The 22,567-nt window shown below is 39.6% G+C and overlaps 1 protein-coding gene across 7 annotated transcripts in view; it reads right to left on the reverse strand.

The window, feature by feature from the left end:
* The window catches only part of ZMYM1 (zinc finger MYM-type containing 1), a 33,278-nt gene extending 20,548 nt beyond the window's left edge, over positions 1-12,730 (reverse strand). For 3 of the 7 annotated variants that reach the window (XM_077844819.1, XM_077844815.1, XM_077844812.1), the window contains exons 1-4: positions 12,596-12,730; positions 4,286-4,456; positions 2,679-2,751; positions 2,031-2,280 (exon numbers count right to left, since the gene is read on the reverse strand). In XM_077844819.1, coding sequence (XP_077700945.1) covers positions 2,031-2,280; positions 2,679-2,751; positions 4,286-4,381 — 419 coding nt within the window. In that variant the 5' untranslated portion in view covers positions 4,382-4,456; positions 12,596-12,730. Of the gene's footprint in view, positions 1-482; positions 663-2,030; positions 2,281-2,678; positions 2,752-4,285; positions 4,457-10,663; positions 11,009-12,595 lie in introns of those variants that run through there. The other 4 variants (XM_077844814.1, XM_077844816.1, XM_077844818.1 and 1 more) reach the window with 4 other exon arrangements.
* Positions 12,731-22,567: the final 9,837 nt, after the last annotated feature.

A 22,567-nucleotide genomic window follows, 5' to 3' on the forward strand; every position in this document is an offset into this window, starting at 1 on the left:
TTCAGAATCTCTGGTTGGTTTCAAATTGGGATACTACAGTGCAAAAATGACATTTCTTAAACACACTGCTCTCAAAAGAAGTCTTATCTAACATGATTTAAAATGTCATTTTCAAAGCCACTTTTTATTTGGTTCATGAAACAAAAACTGCATTAACTCAAAACAGATTTTTAAATCATTGCTATAAAAGAAACCTCAATAGTAACTGAAAATTAGCTAAAATCTTGAGAACTGTAGATTAATACCAGAGGCTAATGAGGAAGAAAAAAAACTTTGAGAAAAGCACAGGTTACTCTGAACAATGGACAGCCTCTTCCAGGCTATGTATGCATTATTATCACCTTTCCACCAACCTATACAATAGTATTTTGTATTAAAAAATATTTGAAAGGAAGTAATTTTGGAAAAATATTCCAAAGGAAGTAAAACTTGTTTCATATTTTTGCTCATATTGGATTTCTTCATCTTAGAGAAAAACTTACACTATATCTTTCCTGTTTCAGCCTTTTCAATCTGTCTGGGAGATCTGCTGAAGATGTAAAATAGGTAAATTCCAAACATAGTAACATGGTACCTTAACTTCTCAGGACCTCAGTTTCCTCAAAACCAAAAGAAAATGTTTTGACTGGATGATTTCTAAGGCCCCTTCCAGTTTTATGATTCTGCAGAGAAAGAAAGCAGACTGAAGAGAGTGCCTTACAGCCCTTAGCAAAAAGGAAAAAAGACATAGTATTGAAGAGTTGAAAAAAACACAAAGATAAAGGTGAGTTTCAGGGAGTAAGACTTGAAGCAGCGGATAACACCCGAAGCAGCAGCCAAATGAGGAGTTGAAGCAACCAATAAAAAGGGTTTGTGAATTTGTTACGAGAATAATAATGGTGATAATTAACATTTATTGAGGTCTTATTACATGCCAGTATTGCTCTGATGGCTTAAATCTATTATTTAATGCTCATAATTCTTATGTACATTTTATAAAACAGATGGGAATACTAAGAAAGAAGTTCTCACTGTTTTTCATACTTAAGCATATATATGTATTATCTGGGGACAAATGCAATTCTGATTCAGTAGATCTGGGTGAGACCTGAGACTCTGTATTTTTATTTAACAAGCTCCCAGATGATATTGATATAGCTGCTATGAGTTGTAAAATATAACTATAAATGGAGAAAGATTCAAATTATGGCAATCGGATTCTAAAATAAGATACTTGAAAGGTATTTACTATATTTACAAGCAAAACTGGTGGCCTGTGTGTTTCCTCTGTTCTGAAACAAAAACATTTAAAATTTAGCAATAGCATTTAATGAGAACTAATAAACCAGAATTATAGTATGATAGGAGTTTCAAAGCACATTGATTCTTTACATCTCAAGGTAGAGTTCAAAGTTTTGGACATTTTCCACTAATTCATTATGAAATTACCTCTACTTCCTCTCTCTGCATCTAAATTGCCTTATATACGTTAAAAAAAAAAAAAAAAAGGTAGCAATACAAACCCCAACAGCAGCTCACTGAAATCTTGAAAAGATTACATGCAACCATGTTTACCTAGGACTACTCAAATTTGCAAAAGTATCTAATAAATTCATTTGTCATTACAACAGAAACATTACTTTATAATGTTATACCTTGGTTATTTTATACCTTGAACGATCCAAATTGACTATTATATGATTAATGTGTTAGTGGTTTGCAGCCTATACAGTTAAATGATAGAATAGACATATAATAATCCCACTTACAGAGAATTTCTAATGAAAACAGTAGGAAAGTAAGTTTCAGAAGTCACATTATTTAAAGCTGAAGAGAAACAGAACTCCTTATGTTTTAAATTCTGCAAATCTCTCAACAGAAAAACTATTTCTGAAGAATCTAATTGAGGAACTGAAAGCGGAAGCGGCTTCTTTTCACTAAACCAAGGTGATATTTCTTTAGAAAAAATGAAAATGTAGACAGTTACAACCAAGACTCTGATCAAGATCTATGTAGGGAAGTAAAAGAGGGCATAATTTAGAATTATATACTTTGAGCAGTTTGAACAAGTTCTCTTGGGAAGAGCTGGTGAATTGGCAGATGAAATGTACTCATTGATGCACAGCGTGGAGCAGAAAAGCTGAGTAGACCCTTTCCTCTGATAGGCAGTTTGCCCCTTCTGAAGGATTTTTTTACAACCAGAACAGGAGACCTGAACAGCTGTGGTTGAAACTGAAGGAAGCATTTTATTCATGCCAGATGACGTAAGAGAAAGCTGAATGCCTGCAGTCAACTGTGGAGCTATAAACACAAACAGGAAGAAAGAAAATTAGTATTTACATAAAATTAAGTATGCATTCCTTCATTTTCTTTTAGAGGTTACTTCTACTGGACTTGAAACCCAAAACAAACAATGCACTTTTCAAAGACATTTTTTTTTTAATTTTTATTTATTTATGATAGTCACAGAGAGAGAGAGAGAGAGGCAGAGACATAGGCAGAGGGAGAAGCAGGCTCCATGCACCGAGAGCCCGGCGTGGGATTCGATCCCGGGTCTCCAGGATCGCGCCCTGGGCCAAAGGCAGGCGCTAAACCTCTGCGCCACCCAGGGATCCCTTCAAAGACATTCTAAAAAAGTAGAATAAACTGGCTAATACGTTGGTTAGGATAAATATGATTAATTTAAGTAATTCTATTACCACTCTCTGAAAAGGTAGTGTTTATTTTCAGTTCATTCTCCTGAGTTTTGGGCTGCTGGGCTTGACAGTACTCCTAAAACAAGAAATGAAAATAATGAATACAATGTGTATAAAACAGCTAGTTATTCAATAGAAAATAATAAATTATGTTTAAGTCTTTGCAGTGAATTGTGTAACTGAACTGAACCATAGGTGAACACTTCGTTTCTGGTGACCTTTGGCTGACAACACTGATCAATTACTACATTATATTCTATCATACCTGGACGTGACTTCAGTAATCTTTGTTCACACAGTCCTTCGGTAGCTACCACACAAAGAGCAGACACACTCAATGACATCTATTTTCCCTCCTTGTTTTAATTAGTACTAGCTAATTGTCTTTGTAAAGACCTTAAACACAAAAGTTGTTGGATTGAGCTAAGAGTCTTACGGAGGATTCTTCAGAGCAGTAGGCAATCTATCTAAACATGATCTATGTTTGGATGTCCACAACATCCACAGTGTGTGAATGTCCACAGACTGAAGAAGCAACAAACACTTCCTAGATGGACAATATTCCCCAGAATCACCAACTCAGTGGGAGTCATATCCCTACTTAACACTGATTTACTTTAGGCTATTTCTAAACAGAATACTAGAAATAAATTAAAACTGAATTCACTTTTTGTTTCATTAGAAATTTCAGCTGGCTCATATATAAACAGTCTAAAGAAATTTGGCACTACTCACAGAACATTCATGGCTTGAGTCAGTTTATTATTTATAGATTTTTTAGGACATAATATGTGTGAAAAAGTTTAAGAAAAAACATGAAATTAATTTGGGTAAAATAATTACAAAGAAAAAATTCTAATAATTACATACAATTAGTTAGCCATACTGTTTTAAGTTAAGAAAAATGAAAACAAAAATGTGTTAACCTTAGCTAGACCCATAATTTCCTAAGCAATCCTTTTATCAATCCAAAACCAAATGCCGGGAGGCCTGGGTGGAGGCCTGGGTGGCTCAGCGGTTGAGCGCCTGCCTTTAGCTCAGGGCGTGATCCTAGATTCCTGGGTTCAAGTCCCACGTCGGGCTCCTTGCATGGGGTCTGCTTCTTCCTCTGCCTGTGTCTCTGCCTCTCTCTGTCTCTCATGAATAAATATATATAAAAAAAAAAAAACAAAAACAAAAAACCCCAAAACAAAAAACAACAAAACCCCATGCCAAACATCCATTCTTGGGCAGCCCTGGGTGGCTCAGCGGTTTAGCGCCGCCTCCAGCCCGGGGTATGATCCTGGAGTCCCGGAATCGAGTCCCATATTGGGCTCCCTGCATGGAGCCTGCTTCTCCCTCTGCCGCCCCCTCTCTCTCTCTGTGTCTCATGAATAAATAAACAAAATTAAAAAACAAACAAACAAAAAACAAACAAATATCCATTCTTTTCTCAAATCATTTTCTTATATAGAGTTGGGATGGCATTTCACACCATATGCCTTATATTATGTGACCAACTACTTCGGGGAAGATAAAGATTTAAGGTTTTCAACCAGTAAACTAGCATCTTGCATAACTGAAATGTACAATTAAATGCTGTTCTAGAAAAAAGAAAATAGAATATTTACCTGAGCACTGTCAGGTTCAGTCTTAATTTCATCTACCCGCCCCATTTGTGGTGCCACTGCTTTGTCACATTCACCATCTATTGGCGATTCTTTCATCTTAGTATCTGATGCAAAGGAATCCTCCAGTTCCAAACTAATGAAATTCTTCTTTGGGGAATAGTGTCCAGGTTCCTAAAATAAAATAAGAATTGAGAGTCTGATTTTAACATTAGTTCTTTTAAATATGGTAATTTTCTGGAAGCACAACGGGTCTTCAGACAGCTTAGACTCAAGGTTCCTTCACAGTACCAACACTGGCTTTCTTCCCTTCATCACTATTCCCTAACATAGTTTCGCTTTGTAATTCTCTGGTGGACATATTTCTCGCTTTCTTCTGGGACTAATCTTCTTCACTTCTATTCCCCCAGGCCTGCCTATAGCATAAACTCATTAACCCACACGCTTACTTTTAAATTATTAGTCTTAGAAAACATAAAGTCTTCTATCTAAGGTTAATCCAAATAGCTGTAGTCACTACCTCTCCCCCGCCAATGCCCTCCTATAGAGCCAGTTATTATCTTCATCTCCCTCAACTCCTCTTTCCATCCTTACTGGTTCTTCACATATAAACATTCAAATACACTCAAGGGTCCAACTTTTAAAGCTAGTGGCCTCTCTCTGACCACTCCTGTTCCTCATCCTTGAAACTCTCCACTTCCTTGAGTCCTATGACTCCAAAACATATTCCTTCCTCCTCCTACCTCTTTGCCAGTTTTCTTCTCAAACATTTATTTCACCTGCTTCTAAATTATTTGTGTTCCAGGGATGCCTGGGTGGGTCAGTCAGTTAGGGGTCTGCTTTCAGCTCAGGTCATGATCCTGGGATTAAGACCCAAGTCAAGCTCCCTGCTTAGCGAGGAGTCTGCCTCTCCCTCTCCCCACCCCTCACTCATGCTCTCTTTTGTGCATGTTCTCAAATAAATAAAGTCTTAAAACAAATTTTTTTTTTGTTCCTTCAATTCCACAGGACTCTTTCTCATTTGCTCTGTGGGCACAACCTTGGATTCAATTATCATTTTTAGGCTGATTTCGCCTTACATTTCTGAGCTCCAGCCCATATATCTAATGGCCTACTAAATATCTCCACTTAGATGCTCCACAGGTCCCTCAAATTCAAGAGATTTTTTTCTTTTTTTTTTAATTCAAGAGATTTAAAACTATATTCTTATAGTATTCCTGTAAACCTGCTTTACACATGTTCCCTTTTTTGATAAAATGGCTCTATACCCAATTTCCCATGCCAGAAATCTAGGGGTAGTCCTAAATTCCTCTTCTCCCAAAGTCCCCACATTTAATCACCAAAGTGGATCAAATATACCTTCTAAATAGATTTTGAATCTATTTTCCTTTTTTTTTTTTTTTTAAAGATTTATTTATTCATTCAGAGAGAGCGAAGAGAGAGGCAGAGACACAGGCAGAGGGAGAAGCAGGCTCCATGCAGGAAGCCCGATGTGGGACTTGATCCCAGGTCTCCAGGATCACACCCAGGGCTGCAGGTGGTGCTAAACCGCTGTGCCACCGGGGCTGCCCTGAATCTATTTTCCAATTACACCTCATGCCTGTCTCCTACTCTCTACCCCCATGAATGGATTCCTTTTTGGGAACTATATAAGATAGTTAAAGTCCCAAATCAAAATATAAAAGATTGTTGTACATTCAGGCTTAAAATATAATCCCATTTTATGTCTTTTGAGGAATCACAAGTGCCTTTTGATTGCTCAGCCTCAAGGTCTCTTTTTCCAGGACAAACTGGTTCCTTCTATCTTCTTTTCTCTCATCTTTGGTCTTTCCCCCACTTTTCTGGTAGCTTTAATTCAAAGTCCCTATCCCAGAGCAGAAAATTAAATGAATAAGACCTGACTGTGAAGTGCAGTAAAAGCTCAGACGGCTTCTGTGCAGCCTACTTAAGCACTCCAAATAACCAGAGCAAAGCAAAACTCACGGAAAATTGACTACTAGACTGTCATTCACTCAAAAGAAAATATGCAAGTCTAAAAATCAATTAAAAACAACACATCTTAAAGAAAAAAAAAAAAAACAACAACAAAAACCCACAACGCATCTATGAGCTTTTGCATCTTGGAATCCCTTCAAATGTCAGTCATCACACAAATAGGCAAATAATGGAAAGCACCCTCAAAGTGTAATTAATTAATCTAAATTAGGTCTCTGAAGCAAGGAAGAACAGTATGTAACATTTCTTCAGCTATTAGAAAAAGCAAAAGAGCAAAAAACATATACGAATAACAAATCTAGTACTTTCTTTTCCAACAAGATGCACATTAAAAACCCTAAAAGATTTTATTTTTGGGGTGCCTGGCTTGCTCAGAGGAATAAGAGACTCTTGATCTCCAGGTGGTGAGTTTTGAATTCCACACTGGGTGTAGAGATTACTTAAATGAATAAACTTAAAAAAATTTTTTTAAAAAAGATTTTTGTAAAAATCTACACCCAATGTGGGGCTTGAACTAATGACCCTGAGATCAAGAGTTGCATGCTCCTCTGACTGAGCCACCAAGACACAATGAAACTTTTTTAATATAGTCTTTCACCTATCTTTCCCAACTAGGGCTAACCCATGTATGTTGGAGTATTAATGTGGCACAGGTTCCTACTGGTTAATACTACTAGGTAATAACCAATTAAAATATTTTAATTTAAACCAAAGAGGGATAACATGGAGCAGAGAATAAAATTCACATTAATTAAAAAAATTTTTATTTATTTACTTGACAGTGAAAGAGAGAAAGAGAGAGAGCGAGCGAGCGCGCGCGCACAGAGACAGAGGGAGAAGCAGACTCCCTACTGAGCTGGGAGCCCAACTCAGGCTTGATCCCAGGATCCTGATACCACCACCTGAGCCAAAGGCAGTCGCTTAACTGACTAAGCCACCAAGGCGCCCCTCAAAATTCACAATTTTTAAAGTAAAACTTGAGACTGCAAAGAAATTACAAGCTATCAGGAATTATTTCCAGACACACAAACAGATCTCCAGAGAGAATGTATGTAGCTTTCCTCCTGGAAAATTACTACAATATTGATGCTTCAAGTTGCTTCGCCCTTAATCTTTTAATTCTTCCCCACTATAACTGTGCTTATACTGCTCTACCTGTAAAGTCATTTTTGCTTATTCAAACCCTATTCAGCTTCTAAACCAACTCTGTTCCAAATTTTATCCGATTGGCAAGAATTAAAAATAAGACTGACAAATCTAGGGGTGCCTTACTTGCTCGGTTGGCACAAAACTCTTGATCTTAAGGGTCATGAATTCAAGCCTCATGTTGGGTGTAGAGAATGTTTAAAAAAACGAGACTGATAAATCTAGGCATAACAGATAAAAATAACAGGCTTTAATTTTATCTGTCCTGAGGACACTTTCCAGAACAGAGTAGAGGAAAACAGCAGCACATTGAGCTAAGGAGATGGGAGTTTTGGGTTGCCAAAGCAGGTGGAGCTCCTGAGGCACAAAGGAGATGTGGGAACCAAGGAGAAATAAGCCTCCCAATTTGCACACAAATACCTCCTTCTCCACTTTTTAGCTGATCTCCAAATGTACATCTATGGATTATGACATCAAAAAATCTAGCAGAAAATAGCAGATTGAGTCTAAAGAGCTGAACAGAGATTACAGTAGCTTTGCAGAGCTAAGAACAAAGCTGAGATTTAAGCCCAGCAAAGGTAGAGGGGGCTTGGTAAAGATCTGGACTTTCAGTTGGCCATGTGGTAGGAGTAAGGATCATATCCCAGGAGAAAAGACCAGTCCCTGGAAAAAAGGGCAACCCAAAATAAATCAGCCCTAAAAAGTCCCAACAAGTCCTAATGCTAACCCTCAACAGGATCAATGTAATCTGTTAGAACTATCTGCCTGCTTATAAGGAACTTAGCCCTCTCTGGAGGAAGTGCACCTAGAGTCTTTAAATTTTGTCATCCACAATACAATAAAAATGTATGGGTATACCCTCAAAAAAAAAGCCCCAAATAAGACTGACTGAAAACCAATAAAAAGAAAAAAGACAACAGAACAGACCTATAGGTAATTCATATTGGTATTATCAGGCTAGGACTTTGATGCATTTGAGAGGATAAGAGAAAAAAGGTGAAGAAGTTTAGCAGACCCCTGGAATAAGAAGTCATAGAAATAGGAGAATTGGAAAATAGAGAAATTAAGAATAGATACATTTTATATCAATAGTAGAAAATAGTTCAGACTGATGATGCATAATAAAATAAAAATACAAATAATGTAAGCACTATGTGGAAACTGGCAAAAAGGTTAACACAGATGTAAATAGAGTTCCAGAAAGAGAAAACAGACAAGGCTACAGAAGCAGTATTTGAAAAACTACTGGCCAATTTCCTCCAAATGAAGAAAAACATCAAACCACACAATTCAAGAAGATCTATGAGTAATAAATACAGTAAATATAAAAGAAAAAAACCAAACCTATGCATATCAGAGTCATACTGGTGAAAACTAAAGATAAAAACTCTTAAAAATAGCTTAAAAAAAAAAAAAAGACATACAGGAAAACAGAAATAAGAATAAAAGAAAAAAAAAAAAAGAATAAAGGCTGTTTTCTTGTCAGAAACAATGAAGGCCAGAAGCCAATGGAGGGTCTTTAAGGTAATGGGAAAAAACAACCCCCCCCCCCAAAAAAAAACTACTTAAAGTATCCTCTAGTCAGTAAAAATATCCTTCAAAAATAAAGGTAAGCGATGCCTGGATGGCTCAGCGATTGAGCATCTGCCTTTGGCCCTGGGCCCAGGATTGAGTCCCACATTGGGCTCCCCACAGGGAGCCTGCTTCTCCCTGTGCCTGTGTCTCTAAGGAAAATCTTTAAAATAAGAAAAAAAAATAAAGGTGCAATATTTCCTTCAGATACATGAAAATGAGAATTTATCACAAACAAATCTATACTGCAGAAATGCTAAAGAAAATTCCTTAAGTTAAAGTGAAATATTTAACGGAAATTTGGTGTAAAGATTGGAAAGGGAGAAGCAAACATACTGCTTTAAATAAAAAAAAAAAAAAAAAAGAGGGATCCCTGGGTGGCACAGCGGTTTAGCGCCTGCCTTTGGCCCAGGGCGCGATCCTGGAGACCCGGGATTGAATCCCACATTGGGCTCCAGGTGCATGGAGCCTGCTTCTCCCTCTGCCTATGTCTCTGCCTCTCTCTGTGTGTGTGACTATCATAAATAAATAAAAATTAAAAAAAAAAAAGAAAAAAAGAAAATCCAAAAGGATCTCCAAGTAATTACTGCCAATTATTAAGTAAATTTAGGAAGGCCAATATTCAAAAATCATTTTTTACTTGAACAATCAAAAAAATTTTAAAACAACCATTTTCTAAAGCATCACAAAACATCAAATGCATGAATATATCTAATGAAATAGGTCAAGATCTCTACACTGAAAAACCAAACAATGCTGAGAGAAATTAAGGAAGATATAAATAAATGGAGAAATATAGCACGCTCATTGACTGACTTAATACTGTTAAGTCAGTTTTCCCCAAATTGAGCTACAGATCAAAATCTCAGTTTTTGTGGAACTTGCAAGAGGATTTAATGCATAGGGAATGTGTATAAACAGAAAGCTAAAACAATCTCAAAAAAGAAAAAAGTAAAAAAAAAAATATATAAAAAAAAAGTTGGAGGACTTAACTATAAAGCTACGGTAATTAATATGTGGTACCATCACAAGCAAAAATAAAGTGACTCAGTCTAGAAGCAGGTATACTCTAACCTTTTACTTCTTTGCATTACAGCTACTTCTTTATACATTACGCTTTTTTTTTTTTAAAAGATTTTATTTATTCATGAGAGACAGAGAGAGAGGCAGAGACACAGGTGGAGGGAGATGCAGGCTCCCTGCGGGGAGCCTGACAAAATCAGTAGCTTTTGGGGTTCAGCAAACATTTCACTCATATATATATATTTTTAAACCTACTTTTAAAAATAAAAAAGAAGGACGCCTGGGTGGTTCAGCAGTTGAGCATCTGCTTTTGGCCCAGGGTGTAATCCTGGAGTCCTGGGATCAAGCCTCGCATCCGGCTCCCTGCAGGGAGCCTGCTTCTCCCTGCCTGTGTCTGTCTCTCTCGCTGTGTCTCTCATGGATAAATAAATAAAATCTTAAAAAAAAATTAAAAATTAAAACAAAAATCATTAGATACAGTTAACCGTGTAATATACCAAGCGTCACCTATTTTTGGAGACTTCTGAAGCATCCAAAAAATAGCCCTTCCTGCCATCTAGGGGAGTACACTTCACACACACACACACCACCTCCCCTCCCCTCCCTGCAGCGGTGACACTAAGGAGGACGCTCACAGCTTCTCACCTGCTCTTTTTGGATTCCAACCTGTGTATATGCTCCAGCACAGAAAATCCCGGGTTGGGGGACAAAAATCACTATTTCAAGCAAAGGGCAACTACTCCCCTAAACGCTCTTGCCTCATCCTACGAGCTAAACGGCAAACTGCTGGGTCCTGAGGCTGCTGGGGCTGAATGTAATATAGATCTTGCTATAGGGATCCCTGGGTGGCGCAGCGGTTTGGCGCCTGCCTTTGGCCCAGGGCGCGATCCTGAAGATTCAGGATCGAATCCCACGTCGGGCTCCCGGTGCATGGAGCCTGCTTCTCCCTCTGCCTGTGTCTCTGCCTCTCTCTCTCACTGTGTACCTATCATAAGTAAATAAAAAGTAAAAAAAAAAAAAAAAAGATCTTGCTATAAAATTTAAATTTCTCATTATATATATAATAAATATATTATATATTGCATATATAATAAATATAACATAATAAATTATTAAAAATAAAAATATAAGAGCATATAAAAATAAAAATAAACATTTTATTTTTTATAAAAAACAAAAATATATCATACATAATAAATATATAATGAAATAACTAAGAATAAAAATATAATAAAAATGTATAATAGAAATATTTCTATAAAATATAATAAAAATATAAATAAGCATAGCACATAAGATAAGCTATTAAAAATAAAAATATAAATAATATAAAAAATAAAAATATAATATATATAAAAATTAAAAAATATAATAAAAGTATATAAATAAATAAAAATAAATTTTATTTTTATAAACAAATAAAATATATCATATATAATAATGAAGTAATCATTAAAAATAAAAATATAACAAAAATATTTCATGATAATACATTATATATAATAAATATATAATAAAAATATATATATAACAACAAATATAAACATAATGTAATAAAACAAACTATTAAAAATAAAATATAATAAAAATAAAATTATTTTGTAAAAAATAAAAATATAATATACATAATATAAAACATAAATATAAGTATAATATAAATATAATTCAATAAAAATAATGTAATAAGCATAATAATTAAAAAATAAAATGTAATAAATATAAACAAAAATAATTTTTATAAAAATAAAAAATATAAGAAACATAAAATATGCTATATATAATAAACACAAATAAAGAAATATATATTTAGACATCCTATTTATTTATTCCTGAGACCCAGGCGGAGGGAGAAGCAGGCTCCCCGCGGGGAGCCCGACGCGGGCCCCCGCGACCCCCGGCCCCCGAGGCGGCCGCGCAAGCCCGAGCACGGCGCGAGGAGGCTCACGGCGGCCGCCGGGCGTCCCCCGGAGCTGCAGCTCCCGCCCACAGAGTTGGGCGCCGGGCCGGCCGCGCACCTTCCCCACGGCCCGGCTTCGAGCCACACTCCTGCACGGGTCAGTCCCCTTCTGCGGACGCTCCGTGCGCAGCACCTCGTTGCAAGAGCACTTCCGTGATTCTTTTTTTTTTTTTTTTTTACGGCGTCTCGGGGCCGCCCGGGGGCCCAGGGGTTAGCGTGACCCTGGAGACCCAGGTTCGAGTACCGCGTCGGGGTCCCCAAGAGGAGCGTGCGTGCCGCTCCGCCTGCGTCTCCCGCAAAAGCACTACAGTAGGGGCCGCGAGCTGCGGGCGTGCGCGGGCGTGCGCGGGCGTGCGTGGGTGTGCGCGGGCGGCCCCTCCGGGAGGCCCGCGGCGGCCGCGGGGCGGGGAGCGCAGGCCGGCGAGGGGCACGCGGGCGCGCTGCGGCCGCGGGAAGGGGCCCGGCCGCACATGGCGGACCCGCTCGCAGGGACCCGTGTCCGGGAGCCCGGCCCGACCCGACCGGACGCCTCATCCTCCCGCCGACCGGCCACGCTCTCTGCCCCTTCGCGGGAGGCGCGCGGGGAGGCACCGACGCCGCGGCGGCCGGAGGACGCTTACTAATTTTTCTCAGGGACGCTCGCCGCGCGAGGAGGCTCGGAGGGACTTCGACGCGGAACGGTCACGCAGGCCCCGCCCCTTCCCGGCGTGCTCTGCGGCTGAGCCTGCGCGGCGCAGCCGGGGGGCGGGGCCTCCGGGCCCCTCGCTGGAGGGGGCGGGGCTGACCCCGACGGTTGAGCCTCGCGGGCTGGGCTCGGGGGCAGGTGGGCCTGTTAGCGACCTCTGTCAGCGACCTCTGTAAATCCCGATTTCTGCGTCCTCGAAATGGGAGTTATTTCATTTTTTAAAATATTTTTATTTATTTATTTATGATAGAGAGACAGGCAGAGACAGGCAGAGGGAGAAGCAGGCCCCATGCAGGGAGCCCGACGCGGGACTCGATCCTGGGTCTCCAGGGTCACGCCCTGCGCTGAAGGCGGCGCTAAGCCGCTGAACCCCTGGGCTGCTCGTATGGTATATTTTAAAGGCTACTTAATATTTCAACACTCAGAAAAGTATAGGATCAAATAATTATTCTATTCCTAAAATCATTAACAGGATAATAGAAGATTTATAGAGTTGAGTGATGAATGTATTGCAGTCTCGTCTTTGACTATATAATACTTCCTGTGCTACACCAATAAAAAATAAATTTATTAAAAAAATACTTCCTGTGCTATTATCAAAAGTCTATGTCCAGGGCAAAACGCCCTCCTGACCCCTGCTGCCAGGGTCCCTAAATGTCCTCTACGGTTAACCTTAAATTCAGACCTTTGGGTGATTCTGAATACTACATTGGTAACAACTGAATTTCTCCAACAGTCATTCTTTTTTTTTTTTTTTCCAACAGTCATTCTTACCTTCCTAATATAATCTATAGTAATTAGCTATATCATTTTATTGTTTGCTCTTTGTTCCCTTTCCTTGCTTTCTTTTGGCTAATTAGAACACTTTCTAGTATCTCATTTAACTATTGTATTAATGATCGTATCTTTTGGTATGATTTATTTAGTAGTTGCTCTAGTGATTGCAATAAACATAACTAACTTTTCATAATCCCCTTGGAATCATATTTTACTACTTCAAGTGGAATGTAGAACTATTACCCCAAATAAATCCCTTTATCCTCTCCCTACTGTCTTGTTATGGTTGTTTTTATGTATTAGAATCACAAACCCATCAGGCAGTGTTAATAATTTTCACTGTCGACTAGTAAATATTTTTAAAAGAACTCAAGGGGAGAACAGTCTATTATGTTTACTCATATACTTACCATTTCTGTTCTTTCATTCTTGATGTTCCCCGATTTTTTTCAGGTATCATTTCCCTTCTATCTGAAGAACTTCCTTTAGCAATTCTTTTAGAACAGGACTGTTAGCAACAAGTTATTTTGGTTTTCTTCTCTAGTAACGTCTTTATTTTACCTCCACTTTTGAAGGATATTTTCACTAGATATAGAAGTGTATTTCTTGGGACGCCTAGGTGGCTCAGTGGTTGAGTGTCTGCCTTTGGCTCAGGTTGTGATCCCGGGGTCCTGGGATTGAGTCCCGCATCAGGCTCCCCAACGTGGAACTTACTCCTCCATTTGCCTATGTCTCTGCCTCTCTCTGTGTGTCTCTCATGAGAAAATAAATAAAAATCTTTAAAAATATGTATTTCTTGGGCAGCCCGGGTGGCTCAGCAGTTTAGCGTCGCCTTCAGCCCACGGTGTGATCCTGCAGAACCGGGATCCAGTCCCTGCATGGAGCCTGCTTCTTCCTCTGCCTGTGTCTCTGGCCTCTCTCTCTCTCTCTGTCTGTCTCTCAGAATGAATAAATAAAATCTTTAAAAAAATGTATTTCTTGATAGGGTGGAAGAAAAATCCTCGTGAGGTGCTATCAAGTGACCACCACTGACTTTGTCATAATATCTGGAAGATGGAGTACTCTGATTCCAGTCTAGAACATATAATAATTTTGACACCTTCCTTCCCTGATTGATCCATTTGTGATGTCCAACTCTTGGAACTTCCATATTATGTAAGCCGGTAGATTCTCTCTTTTTTTAAGTTTTATTTGTTTTAGAGAGAGAGAGAGAGAGAGAGCGTACTAGTGGGGCAGTAGGGGTGGGGAGGAAAAGAAGGAGAGAGAAAATCTTCAAGCAGACCACCCTGTGAGTGCAGAGCTCAAGTGGGGCTTGATTCTGGGACCCTGAGATCATGGCCTGAGCTGAAATCTAGTTGGCCATTTAACTCACTGAGCGACCCAGGCGCCCCAACCAATAGATTCCCTATGTATTTAACCTTCTTTGATTTGGTTTTCTGTCACTAGCAGCCCAAAGTCTTGTCTAGTAAATGTGTATCCATGAGCAATTGCTGACAACAAATGCATTTTCTTTTCTTTTTTTTTTTGCATTATATTTTCTAAGTTGATGTAACTTTGTCCAAGCAAAATAAAGCAGTTAAATCTTCAAGATATGTAGATTCTTGTTTCTTTTTTTATGATTTTTTATTTATTTATGATAGTCACACACAGAGAGAGAGAGAGAGAGAGAGAGAGAGAGGCAGAGACATAGGCAGAGGGAGAAGCAGGCTCCATGCACCGGGAGCCCGACGTGGGATTCGATCCCAGGTGTCCAGGATCGCGCCCTGGGCCAAAGGCAGGCACTAAACTGCTGCGCCACCCAGGGATCCCCTAGATTCTTGTTTCTAATAAATGAATGACTTATACAAATAAAATATATGTGTGAAAGATAAGCCTTAGCTTTTGTGTAACAACTTCAGGAAACTGGAGCACAGTGTACATCCCATATCAGAGTGTATCTGATTATTATCAGACCAAGGGAGCCAAGGGAGAAAAAGCAACACTATAAAAAAGATTGAATCCTAGTTCCAGGTGAGGACTACCATTGAGTGTGCAAACTGTTCATGGGGAAGTTATCTAATTTTTGAGACATTAATTTGTATTATATACCTTTCCTCCCTTGCATCTTTGACAGAGGGGTTTTGGTAGGACCCAAAGCTGTTAGAAGTCAAGAGCAGCCTTATGTTTTGTAAAAATTCAACCTGACTTGAAAAGATTATGAAAATATCCAGGGAGAGAGAGAGAGAGAGAGAAAGAGAGAGAAGACAGGAAAGTGCCTTAAAGAAAAGGAAGAGGGATCCCTGGGTGGCACAGCGGTTTGGCGCCTGCCTTTGGCCCAGGGCGCGATTCTGGAGACCCGGGATCGAATCCCACATCGGGCTCCCGGTGCATGGAGCCTGCTTCTCCCTTTGCCTGTGTCTCTGCCTCTCTCTCTCTCTCTCTGTGACTATCATAAATAAATAAAAAAAATTTAAAAAGAAAAGGAAGAAAAGATTTCAGAAGGCTAGGAAGGGGGTGAAGATCTACAGTTGTGTGATTTCAGGGAAGCTGCACCGTGTTCTTTGACAGCACTGAGGGGAGAGGGCTGGACCTTGAGCATAAGGATTTTTATTCTCGATGAAGATCCTCATGCCTCAAAGCCATGGGTCCTGGTGCAGATTGGGGCAATAGCCATCTCTGTGGTAACCAGTCTGGACTATTGAACCAATCGCTGCAGAGCCTCCCTGATGCTTTAATGGTGGGCGACCCACCCTGGCACCTATACATACCTCTGGTGGATTTCTTCTTGGGAATGCCAATGATGACCGAGATTGAATTTTCTGCCAGTGTAATAGTGTGAGGAGGCTTCAGATTTGGGTTTAAGTTCAATTATGAGAAAAATGGTATTTTCTTCATACCTGAATATGCCCTAAAATTCATCCCTGTTACTTCTGGATGAAGCATCAGACCCCAACTTAGTTCCTTGACTTACTACTTTTGATTAAGTATCTGAAGAGACAGGCCCAATAGTCGAATCATAGTCCTATAATTCCCCAGGAGCTCATCCAAAATCAATGCCTTTATACCCTTAGGACAACACCTAAACATTAAGAGTGTCCTACTTTGGGTCCAAGAGTAAGAGTTCAGAAAGAATGAGAATTAATCCCACAACTGTGTTCTTTGTATTTTAAATCCCCCCAAAAGACTTCTCATATATTTCCCCTCAAACTATAACCTGTATCACTTTTATAATGGAAAAAAAAGCCCCATAACTTTATTGAAAAAAAATCAAGAGTTAAAGAATGATCCGAAATAATAGTTTGAGATTTCCCAAGGTCATTAGTACACAGCTAATTGCCAATAACTATCTGCAGGTGGAGAGAATAAGAATGAGTCATAATTCTGTTTGTCTCCTTGTTGAGCCCTTTTCCCTCTTCAAGTTTCTTTATGCTAAAGGAAAATTTCATTTTATTATTTTTAAAAAAGATTTTATTAGAACGCCTGGATGGCTCAGTGGTTGGGCTCTGCTTTCCGCTCAGGGCAAAATCCTGGATTTCAGGGATCGAGTCCCACATTGGGCTCCATGGGGGGAGCCTGCTTCTCTCTCTCTGTCTCTGCCTCTCTCTCTGAGTCTCTCATGAATAAATAAATAAAATATTTAAAAAATAAATAAATAAGATTTCATTTATTTATTCGAGAGAGGGAGCACGAGGGAGAGAGAAAACACAAGCACGAGGGAGAGGGAGAAGCAGGCTTCCCTGCTGAGCAGAGAGCTGGACAGACCTGGGTTCCATCCTAGGACCCTGAGATCATAACCTGGGCCGAAATCAGACACTTAACCAATGGAGCCACCCAGGTACCCTACTAAAGAAAATTTTTAAAAGGCACCCGAATAATGTGTCATGTCTTAGGACAACTATTTGAAATATATATATATACTCACACACACACACATATATATATACTTGTATATATATATATAAAGTATATACTTAATATATATTTACTTATATATATTTATATACTTTTTTCTGGTTATCAAACATGCAAGTTGAAATGAAACTTTCTGTGTAGGTCTTTCTCTGCATCTCTGCCTGACATGCGCTTTCTCTGTTTCTGGAACTGTAGGTCTTTGTCTCTCACAGCTCATCTCCTTAGTACTTAACACAATACTGGGCAAGGAGTCCTCCTCCATAAATGTTTGTTTAGTGAAGGGATGTGTGAATGTCTCCTTTATGCTTCAGAATATCTTTGTTTCTATTTCTCATTGTCACATCCTGGTGGATGGGGGTATTATTCTAAGAGGGAACACAGGAAAGAGGGAGGTGAGCTGTTGAAGGAGTGGGGCACTGGGGCAAATAATGGGTTCAATTTTAGATATGTTGAGTCTGAGATGCTGTGGGCTACCCAAAGGGAAATATATGTATATTTTTTAAAGATTTCATTTATTTATTTGACAGAGGGAAAGAGAGAGAGAGAGAGAGAGAGAGAGAGAGGCTGGGAGGAGCACAGGGAGAGGGAGAACCTAATATCAAGCAGATTGCCTGATAAGTGCGGAGCCCAACCTGCGGCTCAATCCCACGACCCCCACCCGAGATCATGACCTGAACTGAAATCAAGAGTTAGATGCTTTGGAATGCCTGAGTGGCTTAGCATCTGAGCATCTGCCATTGGCCCAGGGCGTGATCCTGGGGTCCTGGGATTGAGTCCCACATTGGGCTCCCCGCAGGGAGTCTGCCTCTGTCTCCGCCTCTGTCTCTGTCTCTCTCTCTGTGTGTGTCTCTCATGAATAAATAAATAAAATCTTAAAAAAAAAAAGTCAGATGCTTTAACCAACGGAGCCACCCAGGAACCCCAAAATCATATTTCTAACAAACGAAATGTTGGAATCATTTTTCTTGATCGTTAAATATATAATATACATTTGACTAATTTAATTCCCTTAAACAATTTAAGCTGGAATCACAAATATAATATGGCTGGTAGTTTTGAATATCTCATATACCTTAAACAATCAGCAAAGTATGCACAAATACAAAAATTACAAAATCAACTATGCTTGTAATCTAATTCAATGCCATGGGTTGAATATGAGTGCATTATTTTTGCACTGCTTTTATACTTCTTAAGATTTTTTATTTATTTATGATAGTCACACACAGAGAGAGAGAGAGAGAGGCAGAGACACAGGCAGAGGGAGAAGTAGGCTTCATGCACCGGGAGCCCTGACGTGGGATTCGATTCCGGGTCTCCAGGATCGCGCCCTGGGCCAAAGGCAGGCGCTAAACCGTTGCGCCACCCAGTGATCCTTTAAGATGTTTTTAAAAAGATTTCATTTATTTATTCGTGAGAGACAGAAAGAGAGAGAGGCAGAGACATAGAGGGAGAAGCAGGCTCCATGCAGGGAGCCCGACGTGGGACTCGATTTCGTGTCTCCAGGATCACGCCCTGGGCTGAAAGTAGCGCTAAACCCCTGAGCCACCCACTTCTTAAGATTATACTTGTGTTTATTTCAATATCTTCTTAGGGTTTCAGTAGTAGCATTTTTTTTTAAAATTTTTATTTATTTATGATAGTCACAGAGAGAGAGAGAGAGAGGCAGAGACACAGGCAGAGGGAGAAGCAGGCTCCATGCACCGGGAGCCCGATGTGGGATTCGATCCCAGGTCTCCAGGATCGCGCCCTGGGCCAAAGGCAGGCGCCAAACCGCTGCGCCACCCAGGGATCCCAGTAGTAGCATTTTTTAAAAAGATTTTATTTATTTGAGAGAGACAGAGAGAGAGAAGCACAAGCAGAGAGGAGAGGCAGAGGAAGTGGAAGCCCACGTGGGGCTTGATCCCAAGTCCCCGGGATCATGACCTGAGTTGAAGGCAGACACTTAACTGACTGAGCTACCCGGGTGCCCCTGTAATAGTAATAGTTTTTAAATACCACAGGATTTGTAATTCTGTCTTCCTTATGGTTTCTAATTTCTGAAACTTAGTGTGTCTTGGTAATGATTTAAGCTCTAAGTTTTGCAAGACCAACAGTTCTTGATCAATCATCTTGCCATTATATAGCATTGATCTGCTTAAAAACTTATGGACTTATCACTAGTATTTTACAGTAATTAGGAGGGCCATTTCATTTTTTTATCTCCTGAGAGATGGAAGATTGATTCACCCTTCTCATTCTTAGAATAGCTTTTCAAATCTATTCTTACTTGCTTATTGTAAATCTGGTGCTGAATAATTGACAGACTCCCCTTCTATCTGGTTGTGATAATTTTACAAAATTACTAGTATTGATGGATCCTTCCTCCTACCTTTTGGTTCCTTTTTATCTGCTTGTTCATATATGAAACATAAATATAGGTAAATTATATATGTGAGTATACTTAAGTCAACACACCCTTTACAGTAGGAAAAAATACACATGCACTCACACCTGTGCACTCAAAGACACACATATAACTCATTATTTCTTTTTTTTTAAATATTTTATTTATTTATTCATGTGAGACCAGAGAGAGAGAGGCAGAGACACAGGCAGAGGGAGAAGCAGGCTAGTCACTGGGAGTCCAGTGTAGGACTCGATCCCAGGATCCTGGGATCACGCCCTGAGCCAAAGGCAGACGCTCAACCACTGAGCCACCCAGGCACCCTCATACAACTTATTATTAAAAAACATATATTGTGTTTGTCCATCTATTGTATTAATTTTTTTTGTTTGCTTAAAGTTATATTTTTTGTTTACTTCTCTCATTTGAGTCTTAGTGTGAATGCATAGCCTTTGTAGATTTGACTTATTCCAATTCATTCTAATTATGACATTTTAAAATTAAATTATTACAACTTCACCTGTAGGTACATCTCTAGGCTTTGTCCTTTTAGCTCTGTCCCTGACATCCTTGAAACATCCCTTCTTTCTTGCTATATATAACAGAATGTTCTTTAAAGTCATACTATTTTTTCCCCCTGCCCCATATAATCAGCTACTCTGCAATGAATTCCAGATACTTTTAGTGGATAAAACTACTAAAAATCAAATTTAGGTGTTAGGGATATATGAGAGTAAAATGTGGGACCAAAATATTAGGCCTCTTTCAGTAGTGACAGACATGGGGAAAAAAATTCAAGGTCATGATCTTGCAGTGCTATTTTCCATTTTATTTATTTATTATTATTTTTAAAGATTTTATTTATTTATTCATGAGAAACACAGAGAGAGAGGCAGAGGGAGAAGCAGGCTCCATGCAAGGAGCCCAATGTGGGACTCGATCCCCAGACTCCAGGATCACGCCCTGAGCTGAAGGCAGATGCTTAACCGCTGAGCCACCCAGGCATCCCTATTTTCCATTTTAACATGTTATGTTATTGAATCATACTTTTCTTAGACTATAGATTCCATTGGGCACTAATGCTGTCCCATGCATTGACGAATTGTTCTATGAATTATTTGCTCTTCTGAGAGTCAGGAATGCCCTCAGGACTTGGAGGACTATTGCTCTTAACAGAAATCTTTGGATAGCTATACATTTTTTTAGTTCTTGCATCTGAATTATAAACTATTAAAGCTGAAAAAGCCTTTAGAGACTTTCTTGTGTAATCCATGCAGATTGCAAATACAATAGGCATTTGTCATTTTTGGCTACCTAGCATCCAATTCTCCCTTTCTTTTGAAGGATCCTGATCTCCCTTTTAGAGAAATTCTCCATTGTAACTGAAGACAATTTCTCTATTTGCTTCCTCTCATAGAAGAATAGAGAGAGGGAGAGAGAGAGAGAGAGAGATTCTTTCCTTATTTCCTCCCTGATATGCCCAGTAGCTTAGCGTGTAACCTGAACTTGGCCAATCAGATGATCATTCTCAGAACTTTGAATCTTGTTCAAGTGATGTTGTGACAGTGACTTTCCAATGTTCCTCAAACCTCATCTTCTTTACCCTCCTGGGCATACAGGTGTCCTACATTTTCCTTGCAGTTAGGTGCAGCCATGTGACTCGAGTTCTGGACAGTGGAACATAGAAACGATGCCCAACGTGTAGAACTGACCTGGATAAACTTGGATAAACCTCCCACGTGTGATCTTTGCCCTCTTTTTCCACAACCACTGGCTGAGTGGAGAAAACTCCTAGAGAAGAGGACAGAGACACACAGGGAAGGATCATGGGTCCCTGAGGCAATGCCTGGAGGAGAGCGGCCCAGAAAAGCCCCTAGACCGGGAGCGCGCACGTTGGACTATTGTGTGAGACAGAATGTGTGAGACAGAAATAAACTCTCACAACGTAGAACCTCTGTTATTTGGGAGGTTGTCTTAGCATTTAGCTTGCCCAGATTCAAAGACAGAATGCTTGGCATCAAGTTTATTTTAACAACATCAGTGACATGGATTAAGCTATTCTTGCTGACAGATCTTGGGAGGTCCCTCCTTTTGTCCATTGCCTAAACCTTTTCCTAGAGCTTCTTTTTTCTTTTTTAAGATTAAATTTATTTATTTGAGAAAGAAGAGAGACACAGAGACAGAGATAGTGAGAGAGAGCACAGGCAGGGAGGAGAAAGAGAAGCAGACTCCCCACTGAGCAGGGAGCCTGATGTGGGGCTGGGTCCCAGGACCCCTGGATCATGGCCTGAGTGGAAGGCAACTGCTTAACCTGCTGAGCCAGCGAGGCACCCCTTCTCATCATTCTGCAAGCAATCATATTTCCCCTTTTTGCCTTAAAACAACCAGACCCGGGGTCCCTGACTGGCTTAGTTGTTAGTGCATGTGACTATTGATCTCAGGGTCATGAGTTCAAGGCCCGTATTGGGCATGGAGCCTACTCAAGAAAGAAGGGGAGGGGGAAGAGAAGGAGAAGGAGGAAGGGGAGGGTCCACTTATCTTGATGAGCACTGAATAATATATATTATATATTATATAATAATATATGGAACTGCTGAATCACTATGGTGTACACCTGAAAATAACACTGTACATTAACTACACTGGAATTAAAATTAAAAACAAAGATAAAACAACCAGACCTGGTTCCTGTTGCTTATAATCAAGAATGTAGACTCTTTCATCTTAATTGAGATCTTAAGTGGTAAGTGATTTGCCCAAGGGCACAACTCATAAATGGCAGACCTAGGATTTTACTGACTTGACTTTATATCTCCTGATTCAGGGTTCTTTCCACTGTACTAGTGGGAGTTT

This window comes from Canis aureus, chromosome 13 (assembly GCF_053574225.1).
Source record: "Canis aureus isolate CA01 chromosome 13, VMU_Caureus_v.1.0, whole genome shotgun sequence".
Taxonomy (NCBI): domain Eukaryota; kingdom Metazoa; phylum Chordata; class Mammalia; order Carnivora; family Canidae; genus Canis; species Canis aureus.